This window comes from Bicyclus anynana, chromosome 22 (assembly GCF_947172395.1).
Source record: "Bicyclus anynana chromosome 22, ilBicAnyn1.1, whole genome shotgun sequence".
Taxonomy (NCBI): domain Eukaryota; kingdom Metazoa; phylum Arthropoda; class Insecta; order Lepidoptera; family Nymphalidae; genus Bicyclus; species Bicyclus anynana.
Genome location: NC_069104.1, coordinates 5626946 through 5640215, shown reverse-complemented (window position 1 = coordinate 5640215; position 13270 = coordinate 5626946). Strand labels below are relative to the sequence as shown.

At 42.6% G+C, this 13270-nt stretch overlaps 1 protein-coding gene across 10 annotated transcripts in view; it reads left to right on the top strand.

Moving 5' to 3' along the window:
- The window catches only part of LOC112046638 (trithorax group protein osa), a 176930-nt gene extending 163685 nt beyond the window's left edge, over positions 1-13245 (top strand). For 8 of the 10 annotated variants that reach the window (XM_052888487.1, XM_052888486.1, XM_052888485.1 and 5 more), the window contains 7 exons: positions 534-650; positions 2808-2882; positions 5149-5236; positions 5791-6031; positions 8018-8110; positions 10724-10996; positions 11077-13245. In XM_052888487.1, the coding sequence (XP_052744447.1) occupies positions 534-650; positions 2808-2882; positions 5149-5236; positions 5791-6031; positions 8018-8110; positions 10724-10996; positions 11077-12903 (2714 nt within the window). In that variant the 3' untranslated portion in view covers positions 12904-13245. The remainder of the gene's footprint in view (positions 1-533; positions 651-2807; positions 2883-5148; positions 5237-5790; positions 6032-8017; positions 8111-10723; positions 10997-11076) is intronic. The other 2 variants (XM_052888488.1, XM_052888489.1) reach the window with 2 other exon arrangements.
- The last annotated feature ends 25 nt before the right edge of the window (positions 13246-13270 follow it).

Here is a 13270-nt window from a genome sequence, read left to right as displayed (position 1 = left end):
TCCATCGCGTGGCAGAGAGTAAATCTCCGAGCAGAGTCCCGGACTTGTGACCAATGGGCGTAGGGTTAAGGAATTTCTTGATAATCGATTAACATTCCCCTTGAGCTTGTTTTTGGTTAGTGGGAGGCTTCGGCCGTTTCTAGTTACATTCTATCGGCAAAGACGTACCGCCAAGTGATTTAGCCTTTCAATATGATGTCGTATAGAAATCGAAAGGGGTGCGCATTTTCATCCTACTCCTATTAAGTTAGCCCACTTGCATCTTAGATTGCATCATCACTTAGACTTACCATCAGGCGAGATTGTGGTCAAGGGCTAAATTGAAAAGAATAAAAAATGAAACAAGTCCTGTGAATTATTTTTACAAGTACGTTTATAGGGTATTACAAAAACAAGTTGCAATGTTTTGATTTTCCCGCATATAAAATAATATTATTATAAAATTTCCCGCAATATAAACGGTGAAATGGAAGATCCCTTAGAATTGTTGCAAATTGTATTATATAAATAAAATGTGTATTTGTTTGTATCAGGGTCATCAAATTCACAAGAGCAGTTCGGGGCGGGCGGCGCGGCGCAGGGCGGCGCCCCCATGGACGGCTACCCCGCGCACTACGCGCCCTACCCGCCGCAACCCAACCAGCCGCAAGGTATAGCGACAGACTACCTCTGATACCACTACCCCACACTACACCACTACCTCACACTACACTAAACTTGCAATGTACACATAATTTATAACAATTATAAAGCTAGAGATAATTTTTACTTTATACATCCATTTCTATTCACCATCATGATAGCCGATGTTCTCTTGAGGATACGGGGATAGAATATGCCATTCAAAAATAACCTGGCCTTGTACTGCTAAAATATTTTTTTATATTGGTTCAGTAGATTCCCCTTCACACACTTCACAGATTCATATGCTTCCTTTCAAGAAAAAACTCTAGTATCACGAGTAAATACAGGAGTGAATAAGAAACAAATATACCGTTACTGGGTTACTTTTCGCTCACTCGCTCGCTTTCAATTTGCCATTTTCATCTCACTTTTTTTGTGTTTTCTTTGCATAGAACAATTTCAAAACATGAAGATGGAAAACTTAAAATTATTGTGAATGTACTGTACAAAATTAAACATACAAATACTATTACAATCAATACTACCTGATACATCTACAAAAAATACTGTATACTGCCACATTTATATTGTTTGTACATAATTATCTAGATTCTAATGTTATTTGAAAATAGTGCAAATAGATGGGTTTACTAAAAAGCACTAGACTAGTGTAAAACAGTGCACGGTCTGTTACTACCGCTGTAAATGAGCCTAAATAGATCTAGTGTTAGAAAAACTGCTTCCGTTCTGTTGACGGTACATACATCAACGCTCGGTGCTTGTTTTTCCACATTGACGCCGTCCTAACTAACTTGTTTGAATTGTTATTATTATTATTCAAAATCATCAGCTAATTTATTAAACTTCGAAATCGGAGCAAAGAAGACGTGGACACTAATATGTTTTTTTAAATATTCGCCTCCGCAGTACAAGTGTGAGTGTGACCACAGAGGGATCACGAGTAGAGTTTATTAGTACTACGTACAGCTTTTTCTGACAAACGGTTCAGTGAAGCATTACCGTCTAGCAGTATCTAAGGCTTACTCGTAACGCTTGGGCCTGTTGACACATTAAAAAAGAACAAGAATGTATCTGCCTCCCGCTCCTGTCATCATGTGCCTAGTGGTGTACACTTCATAGATGCTGAACAGCATTGGCTACCCATTACGACTCTGTATTGGAGAAAGAAATTTTTTATTTTTATTTTAAATTGCCTACCTTAGTTAAAAGTCTTAAGCCCGCACTCCTGTATTGCGCGGGCGACTCAATTATGTGCTTTGTCTATAAGCTGTAACTTAACTTGGACGTTTTCGTTTATAACTTCTACTTTGCTCCGAAAACGATGGCTAACAAATTATATTGCTTTGTTTCGCTTGTCACTAACTCCCTGAATAAAAAAAAATAAGCACTTTAGATTCAATCGTTATAATATATCGCCTTGAAAAAAATACCCTTTATCAAAAAGTATACTTGTGGACTTCTCGTCCTTAGTGTTTGTGTAATAAAGGCACACTTACAATGTTTTTGAAACTTGAAAAATTGTAGCCTTTTTAAGGGTACTATTGTTTTTAATTTACATATCAACCTATTAAAAAAAGGTCGTTCTGATCTTTCAAATATCCGACTTTAAGATCCCAGCAACAATCTTTCTCACCTTTCAAGTTCTAAAATGTGTTTTTTTCATGGCGATTATTATTAATTGAGAATGTTACATTAAAAGGAAATCTTCTGACGTAGTGATACCGAGATCTCCTCTACGAAATTGTTGATCAAAATTTATAATTTTATATTTGGTTATGTGTTGAATATGTCTCATCTGTATGGATGTAAAAAAAACTGTCAGTCGTCAGGACTGTACGTATGAAGTGAAAACTTCAGTATGTAACTGAGGTCACGTGCCTTTCCCCCAACTCAAAATTGCCCAACGTATGTTTTCCCCCATCCCAATTGTGTCTTTCCCTCCATTCTAAAAGTGTCCAACAGGTCTTTTTTCCCAACGTTAAATTGCCCAACATGCCTTTTTCCCAACCCTAAATTGCCCAACGTGTCTTTTTCCTCCCATTCTACGATATATCCAACGTGTCTAAAGAAGTTTTCACTTCAAAAAGTACTCCAGCGAAGTGGTCAGTAGATTTCCACCGTGCACGTAACGGGTGGTCTAACCTATAACCGTGTGGTTGTAGGCGGCGGGCCGGGCGGCGACAACCTCGCCGCCTCCAACCCTTTCGACGAGCCGCCGGGGCCCAGGCGACCCCCAGGTACTCACCACGCTTGCCTCCACTTTACATAACCTTCAGGAACATTACTACCCTATAGGGGGATATCATAACAAACTTAATAACAAGGTTATAGAAATGGCGTGTACGCGTAAATTTCTCGTCACGTAGATAACATATACAGATCCAAAATTAAGTGTAACGGAGTTGATAATAATTAAATAGCCATTTTATTTATATTATTAACGAAATCCCTGTATCGCAATTTTCAATTATTGTCAATCTTTAAGTCCTTTGGGTTTGGATATAGTTTGACAGGCGCGTTGGTGTGTAAAACTAACTGTGTGTGTGTTTGTGTGTGTGCAGTGATAAAGATCTTTTGGTTATAAACGCAAACGCGCCTGGTCTGTCATCTTACCACAAAATGCCAAATGGACTTATTGAGTATACAGTGTTTTTTAGGAAATGTATGTTGCATAATGTATAGTCCTTTAAAATTCTAAAGATCTTAGATATCCATCGGCGATGCCTCATTTGTATAGTCGGTACACGCCATTTCTATTGCCTTGTCATTAAGATGTCTATGGGGAATATATATGGAAACCATTTTTATAATTGTGTTACAGATACAATATTCTTTTGTGGTACGCCCATTTTCTGTGTACATTAATTTACTCATGTGTACTTTTTGTTATATAATATTTCTAACCTAATTTAATAAAAAAAACGCACAGGTTGTGGTCACTTTTAAGTTGGTTTATAACTTCATTCTATGTATAAATAACCATTAATTTAGGTTTCGGTCTTAATCTAATAAAAGTGTGCAGATTATTATTACCAACCGGTGTTGTTGTTTCTTCATTTGGATGCTCAGATTAAATAGTTATCTATTAGAATCACTTTAGTGCTAAAATACATGGCACTTGTTCACAATTAGGCTTCCATATATATTTTCTTTTCTTCATAGTACGTTTAACATTGTACGTTGCCAGTGGCGTGTCTATATAAGGCGCCTAAAATTTAATGTTAAGAATATTAAGTCACTTATCTAACAAATATAACTTCAGCACAAATTAATTATTTACTAAGGGCGACCGCTAAAACTAGAACGCGGGCGCGTGCGAAGGGTTTCCACACACGCCGCGTGTTTTGTAGCCCGAAGTGAGGAAAATTTCTTTCATTTAATAATATTTCATGAAAAAGCTCTATCTTTGAATAGTAAGGTGACAGAGACACGATTATGTGTATAATTTAAAGTAACATTAGCACATCAGAAACGCATTGTTACATTCTTAAAATGGAGTGGAGTGTTTCGTTGAATCCCGTATACAGAAAACCATTGCTTAGTCACTCACATACACAGATGATAATCTATACTCTAAAGAGTTTGTGGTGTGGTAAAGGGTAATCTCTGGATCTACTGAACTGATCACTAGAAGGCCACGTTATTTGTGAATATCATAGACTACATTTTATGCCTGTATTCTCTCGGTAACGGGAACTTCGCGGGTGATAAGATATATGTTTCTGCTCTGCTAATTTTTCTTCTGTTTCCAAACCTTCCAAAAACAACTCTACGTTAATTTTGAATTGGATTTAACATATTTGTTATTATTTTTACATCATTATAAATTATTATATAAATTTTAGCGGACGCCCCAAATACTGGCATCGTATACCATTTCAATTCAGAGGGCATTGTGTTTTCTTCTTTTCTTTTTTCATCTAAATTAAATTGTTATTAGTTGCGTGTGCTAAATTAGAATCGAAATAGATTTTTAGTAGATCTTTGTATATATTTTCTGAGAAACAAAATTGAGTAAGTTTTTTTAATATTACTGTGTCAATTTAGGATACCTGTTATTTTCGTTAATTAATTATAGTGTAATTAATTATATTTCGATAAAATGCATAATTTTTTAGAGTTACGGAATAAGCAGTTCTGTATTTAATTTGATACTTAGCTTCTTATATAAATCTTATAATGGAACGTGGAATTGAATAACATGGAATTTTCTTAGCAAATTGAGTTTTTATTAAAGCTGCATCAAGTAAAAAAGAATCTTTAGGAGCGTTTGTATTTTTTGCTGGTTTTGCTTACGAGTTTTCAAATTATTGGGGCTAATGGAAACACAACTATGTTGTTTCGTAAAAACAAATTATACTCTTGTAAATAAGGCGAACTCTGGATATGGTTTGCCTAAAATCCGCTAGCCCTAATAAATTGCATGTATTATAGAATTTTGAATGATGATAATGTCTTTATTTAAATAGTTGGATAATAGAATATAATTTTGTTGTGTTCCAGGTTACCAGCAAGGTTACGGCTACGAATACGGTCCCTCCTACCCCGCGAATAGGCCGGTGTACCCACCCTATGGTCCTGAGGGGGATCGGTCAGTTGCATTTTATTTATTACTTGTTTTGCCTGCTAATGCTGTTCCATTGTTAACGGAATGGAAATGGAAAATCCATTTCCATTCGTTATTAATGTATGTTATTATATAAAGTTTTAAAAATCTGTAATGTAAATTCTCTATACCAAATTATTATTCAGATCCGTTGAGCCGTTATAACGCGTAGTGAGGAACTACCATTCAATTTTTAAATTTTCTACTATGGATTTTTTTTATTAATATTGTCCACAATTTAGATTTTAGAAGGCCTAAGTAAGGACCGATAAGAAACTTAGCAGTTGCTCTTTGGGCATTTTTTTTATTCATTATTATCTACTTATATTTCTTGTGTGAATATATAGCCAGGCAGGCTTAGTGGCGTAACTATACCACTCGCTTTGTAATTTCTGTAAATATCCGATTACATATGAGCTCACGACCTCGCAGACCGCCACTTAGTTACTACACAGGCCTGACAGTGGGTCATAAATATAGGCCGATAATGAGAGTGAGGACTAGTGCAACAACTAACAGATACATGTAACATATTGCAGGGGTTACGCGTCCGGCGGCGAGTACCGGTACGGCGGGTACGGCGGGTACCGCGCGGGCGCGCCCCCCGCCCCGCCCGCGCCCCCCGGCGGCGCGCAGTCCCCCGCCGCCGCGCCCGCGCCGCCCGCCTCCCCCGCGCAGCCCTACCCCGACTACTTCCGCGCGCAGCATCCGCACCATCCGCACCCGCACCCGCAGCATCCGCCGCCGCATCCGCCGCACTCGCCACAACAACCGCACGAGGTAACCGACCAATGCACATTGCATAGAATTATATTGCATTCCGTTGTTATGATGTTTGGTTATGTTTAGAGACCGCGCATACAAAAACAGCTTAGGCGTCTTCAGTCAGTCAAGCATTCTTTGTATTTTTTATGTCTTCAGCATATATTCTTTTAGTACTGAGATTCCCGACATGCGTTGTAATTGTATTCCAAGAATGTTACAAAGCATGTGTACTAAATCAAATGATAAAATTAAAGATGGGCCCGGGCCGACAGAGTTCAGGAGTCGCGGTAATTTTATGCCAAATCCTGTTACCTTTTTCAAATTTTTGAATTATCTATGAAAATATGGTTCCTATTTTACTGACTCAATCGCTCGTCGCCTAGAGCTAATAAACCAAGAAATTGCTTAACTTGCATAATCCTAATTTATAAACAATTTAAAAAACTGTTGTTATCCGTATTGCTCAATCAAGTAAAACCCCCTTCAATTTAAGTTTAAAATCAATGTTATTATAATATTATCTGTTTGTTAGAATATTGTATACTTTTTATTTCCTGCATGATTAAATAGCATGTAAAGTGAAATTGTGATTGTCTTACATATGGATAATTTTACATACGTATTGTATGTGTTTAATGAGTCGTTCACAGTTTGGCTATTTGGAAAGTCGTACATTGACTGTCCAATAGTCAATATTTAATAAAATTACAAAAAAAGTTTCATAGTGCATCTGAATTTGTACCACAAAAATGTCTCTTTTTTTTAAAAATATTTTATGCACTCAAAAGAATGTTTGTCTCTGATTTCTTATATTTTCTTAATAGCTAAAATATGGTTAAACACAACCAAAATTTTCAGATCCACTGTGAGACTAATATAGTTTTAATGTTTATTATGTTTTGTTGATGATACAGGATGTGTTTCTAATCTGCTGCGATACTTGTTGCGATAGAAATAAAGTTATATTGTGTGTCAAAATCTTCTGTCTGTTGTTATTAGAACACATACTGTCTGCAAAATTACTGAACATTGTGTGTTTAGCACACACTAACTTTTTTTTTAACATTTTTACTGTTTTCCAGTTATAGTGAATCCGGGCATTGTCAATGTTTCATAGCTGTAAAATCAACCAACTCTGATTAACATAAAAGTCACTTGTTTGAACATTTAGGCTATATTTTTATAAACATGGATATTAAATGAAATCTCAATTTTATAAATAGTAATAATTAGGTCCACTATATTAAAAAAAAATTGGAGTTGGTATCTTAGTCCATGTTTATAGATGTTAATCCATTAATTTTTAACAGTTCAGCTCGAATCAGAATGTTCAATCCCTTCCTATTCTATACAATATTTCTTATTAAAACTATATGACAAACCTTGAAATATTTTGGATATGTATTATCTGAGAAATCACCAGGTCTAAAGTACATGAAAAGAGTTTTGTTTATATTTCGCTCTCGCTTTCGTTGCGATGGTATGAAAGAGAGCAATTATCTCTTGATCTACAGATAGGTAAAATTGCATAGTTGCATACACACAATATATGATATTGATATAAAAAAAGTGAAATGCACAAGTAGCAGCAGCCTCAGACCAATTATTGTATAGGACCTGCCTCGCTAGACGTTACTTTTCTGTCAAAGTATATGATTAACGATCTAATGCGATTATAAAAACCTGTCTTTATAGAATCGATGTTAAATAGTTGTAATCGTGTTAGTCGGTTCAAGAGTTCCGTAAAAATACCTTTTTGTGTAATTGAATTGTGTAAAAAACGGGCAAAAACTTCTAGTTTAGTATAAGTTATATACCAAATCTAAGCTCGTTTTCCTCAGAAAATGACAGACAATTTTGTTCGTGACTACGAGTGCGATACAGGTCCTTCTATAATCGGTCTGAGGCAGCAGCAGAGCTAGGTAGGGAGTAGCAACGGTTGGCGCGCATGTCGTTTCGCTCGTGGAGTGTCCGGTGTCTGACGCGTGTCTTGGTGCGTAGATGTCCGGCGGGGCCGCGTGCGGCGCGGGCATTATGGGCTCGCAGCTCGCGCGGCAGCTGGTCGCGCCGCTGCCGTCGCCCGCCCGCCCCTACGTACGGACGCCCCGTTTGTACCACGCACTCAACACCGCTTCCCATATATTGGCGTTGCCCTTCGGTATCATCGCTCGCACCACCGAACCGCCGGCCGACCGACCCGCTCGCCGCCACGCCGCGTCGTAATTGGGCACCCCTCACACACCCCCTACCCCGACCATTACTGTCACACATTTAGGAACTAGTTTTAGTGCGCGCATAATTGATTAATTTTTTGTTTAAAGTTATGTGTCTTAAATATTTTATCGAGGATTCTATGAAAAAATACATTATTTAAAGATTCATGAGAAAAAATTGCTTTCTCTTACAAATAAATGATTTGGTAATAATGGTTTTACCCCAAAATTATAATAATTACAAACTGATCCGGTGGACTTTGCATTAGCCCGCCGTACCAGCTGATTACCAGTAGCAATATTTTTTTCTTGCAAAAAAAGCACTCAAATCAGTCCAGCCATTTTCATAATTTAGCATTCAATAATATTATCAGTATAATTTATTTTTATATAAATGATTATATTGGCTAGTAATAATAACAATAACAAAAAGATATCTATTACAAAAATATTTATATGAAAAAATTACAATACAATATAAAAATTAAATCAGATTGAAATTAAGATTAATATTATTATTTTTTTCATTTATGCGCGCTTAGCTGTATAGAAATATCAGACTTTATATTATCTTTTAATATTTAACATTATGCACTCTTAGAATATTTATTAACGGTTTTACTTATATCATTATTATGTAGTTTATATCAAACACATAATGTATAACATACACGAATCACACACACAGTAAAAATTTACGTCATTCCGTGACTATACAACCTCCTGTGTATATAAATTGTATAGTCATGAACCCAATTATGATGTGGTGTTTTTGTAGTCTATACTATTTGGTATGGTTCACACACCGTGCTAACTAGTAAAGACCGTTGATTGTATGTTTTCAAGTTGATAAGTAAAATTTATACAATCCTTTTAATACAAAATGATAAGCTCCATTAAAAATACTTCCATTTTTATGTAATTTTTAATCGGTAAATACGATAAGCGCAAATTGCACGCTTACCTCGACTTTGACATATGACGTCATCAAAACGCGTGCACCACAGGCAGATATAAAAAATAATGTTGCCAGTTCTATAATTGGTAATCTCATTATTATCTGTCAATTTGTTGGAAAAAAAATGTTGGTAAATACTAATTTCATATCCAAAAAAGATGCGATTGTTGACTTGAAAACTTACAATCTTCCAACGGAGCGGGGGGCAAACTCATCCGTGGTTTTGGCTTCATTTAATTTATACGAATAATACCACTCGCTTAACGGAAAATTAAAAGCTGTCACTGTTAATTTTTCTCTTCAGTTTTCGTTTTTTAACCCAAAATTTTTGGCTTGCGGTGTGATTAATTGGCTTATCGTTTGTCGGTCGCAGCGCCGCAAGCGGTCCGAGACGACTCGACGTTTTCAAAATTTAACACGAAATTAAAAAAAAAAAAAACAACATGGAAGTTAAGGTTTAGAGTGTGTGGTGGTGGCTTTACGTGATATTTATACGTCACTGATTCATTTGCATGCATTCACAGATATCATGTAAGCTTAGCTGTGTAAGGATGCGTCGGCGCTTCTTTGACAACATAGGACGTATCTCGAAAGTCTTTGCAAATAATAATAATCTATTAACCTACAGCTCGTGATCCATTGTATCTTCGCAGCTGTCATCAATGTTCTCATTTAGAACTAGTGTTGCCAGTTTTGGGAAGTCAAAATGTATGTTCGAAGGATAAAATATTTTGTGGTTTAAATTTTACAGAGTCACAGTTAGTAAGTCATAATAGTTACAGTTCACTAAAATATATTTTGCCATTTCTTCCATCTGAGTTGCTGTTTATTGAAACCAGGAAAAAATTAGGAAGTTCTAAGCTGGACTAGTCACCAAGTCCCTGAAAATCCGCACGTCTTGCGGAAATCGGTACAGCTGGCAACACTGTACTTTAATAGCTGCTGAATTTTTGATTTTAGAAAGTTTATGATTATTTCTACTTGCATTCCTAGAAACTATCTTTTAGATAAACGCAAACTAGTATAATATTACATTTGTTTTATGATGTAGTTTTAATGAAATAATACATTGGACCACGAGCTTAACAGATTTTTCGAGATCTGTCCCATACATTTGTCGAAATCATTATTTTTGGACGCATACTGGGCTCATGGCTAGCGTAATTAAACTAAAGAAGTTGAAAGTGATATTCGGATAAACTTCCAACTTTTTTATTTACCTACGTCTTTTATCTATAGTAATTTATTTATTTTAGAATGATTGCTCTCCTAAAGTTTCTATTGGAATTTACGCCTTAAATACACTTTAGTTTACCAATACAATTTTTAAAGTTTTTTTTTTCAAGTTTAAGTTTAACATGACGCCAATTTAATGGACTGTAAGATGTAAATACATAACGTAGCATTTTCAAAAACATCGGCGTCGTGTATGTCGTCTCCCACTATGGTCAAAGTTGTAGGAATTTTAGGGGAGCAAATAACGTCAGAAATATAAATGATATGCAATATACATAACACGCACATTATGACGTGTAGGGCGGCGCGGGACCCGGCGCGCCGAGCGCGGCGGCGGCGGGCGTCCCCCGGCGGCACCCCGACTTCGCCAAGGCGGAGGGCGGCTTCCCCCCCAACGCGGGCGCGGCGGGCGGCGCGCCCACGCGGTTCGCGGGCGGCGCGTGGGCCGGCGCCTTCCCGCGCGCCGCGCCCGCGCCCGCCTGGCGCCCGCCCGCGCCGCTGCCGCACCCGCCGCTGCACCACCAGCCGCCCTGGCCGCCGCAGCAGCACCCGCACCAGCCCTACCACCCGCCGGTGAGCATCGTCCGCCATCGACCACCACGATCTGTTTATTCATGAGCGACTTTTACTCATTTTCGCTAATTTATTTGCAGGGCGCTACTCCGAGCGTGGGCCAGATAAAACGAGAATTAACGTTCCCCCCCGAGTGCGTAGAGGCGACCGTCCCCGCCGCCGAGAAGCGACGGCGACTGACGAAAGCCGACGTGGCGCCCGTCGACGCGTGGCGGATCATGATGGCGCTCAAGTCCGGCCTGCTGGCCGAGACCTGCTGGGCGCTGGACATCCTGAACATCCTGCTGTTCGACGACAACTGCATAGGATACTTCGGCCTGCAGCACATGCCGGGCCTCCTCGACCTCCTGCTGGAACACTTCCAGAAGAGCCTCAGCGACGTGTTCGACGCGCCGGCGACCGAGAGCGAGCCGTGGTACGCGGCGCCGGCGAGCCCCGAGCCCGTCGCGAAAGCGAAACGAAGAGTGGAGCCGCCCGACCCGGCCGACCGCGTGCGGCTCGTGGCGTGCGAGAACTTCACGCTCGAGTCGCGGCGGCGCCTGCCCGTCACGCTGGCGGCGCGGCCCGACGACGAGCTGTTCGCGCCCGACGACGACGAACCCGACCGCGACGTCGGCGACGTGACCGAGCCGTGGCAGCTCAGCGGCGACTCGGCCGCGCACGTCATCCCCTGCCCGCGCGGCGAGCTGGTGCACCTGCGCTTCGTGCGCGTGCTGCCCGGCGCGCGCGCGCCCTCGCCGCCCGCGCCCGCCGCGCCATCGCCCGCCGCGCCCGACGGTGACAACCTGGAGGCCGAGCCCATGGAGCTGGAGCCCGAGCGCCGGCCCGCGCTGCAGGTGCGCGACCCCGCCGGCGTGCTCAAGCGGCGGCGGCTCGAGGACTACGAGGACGAGTGCTACACGCGCGACGAGCCCAGCCTCAACCTCGTGAGCGACACGCGCGACGCGCTGGCCAAGCGCTGCGTGGCGCTGTCCAACATCCTGCGCGGGCTCACGTTCGTGCCCGGCAACGAGGCCGAGTTCTCGCGCTCCGGCGCCTTCCTGGCGCTGGCCGGCAAGCTGCTGCTGCTGCACCACGAGCACGCGCCGCGGGCGGCGCGCGCGCGGGCCTACGAGCGCGCGGCGCGCGACGAGGCGGACGCCGAGCCCTGCTGCTCCAGCCTGCGCGGCGCCGGCGAGTGGTGGTGGGACACGCTGGCGGCGCTGCGCGAGGACGCGCTGGTGTGCTGCGCCAACATCGCGGGCGGCGTGGAGCTGGCGGGGCAGCCGGAGGCGGTGGCGCGGCCGCTGCTGGACGGGCTGCTGCACTGGAGCGTGTGCCCCGCGGCCGTGGCGGGCGACGCGCCGCCGGGCGCGGGCGCGGGCTCGCCGCTGTCGCCGCGGCGGCTGGCGCTGGAGGCGCTGTGCAAGCTGTGCGTGACGGACGCCAACGTGGACCTGGTGCTGGCCACGCCGCCGCGCGGGCGGCTGGCGGCGCTGTGCGCGGGGCTGGCGCGCGACCTGTGCCGGCCCGAGCGGCCCGTGGTGCGCGAGTTCGCCGTCAACCTGCTGCACTACCTGGCGGGCGCGGGCGGCGGCGCGGCGCGCGAGGTGGCGCTGCACGCGCCGGCCGTGGCGCAGCTGGTGGCCTTCATCGAGCGCGCCGAGCAGACGGCGCTGGGCGTGGCCAACCAGCACGGCGTGGCGGCGCTGCGCGACAACCCCGACGCCATGGGCACGTCGCTGGACATGCTGCGGCGCGCCGCCGCCACGCTGCGCCGCCTGGCCGAGCGCGCCGAGAACCGGCCGCTGCTGCGGCGCCACGAGCGGCGGCTGCTGTCGCTCGTCATGTCGCAGATCCTGGACCAGAAGGTGGCGCACGAGCTGGCGCACGTGCTGTTCAGCTGCAGCCAGCCGGCCGACCAGTGACCCGGCCGGCTCGACCCGCGCGCGGTGCCCGCTCTGTACATATAGTCGTACTGGCGCCCGGCAAACGGCTCACGGCAAACGGCTCACGGCTGACGGCAAATGTGCTAACGTCGATTTCTATTGTTCGATTGAGAAACAGATGTATTATAACTCGTAATTTTGATTTTTATAATAAAAATGGGACTTGAATCTGTTTATTGGTTTTATGATGGAGATTTTATACAGAGTACCTTAGCGCCTCGGCGGCGAGGCGACTGTGAGGAGCTTATGTGGGCTATAAGTTTTAGTTAAGTTTAATGTGAATTATTACAATAATCTATAATATATTGAAATTGAATCTGATTTCATTATTTTTTTTTCTGATTGG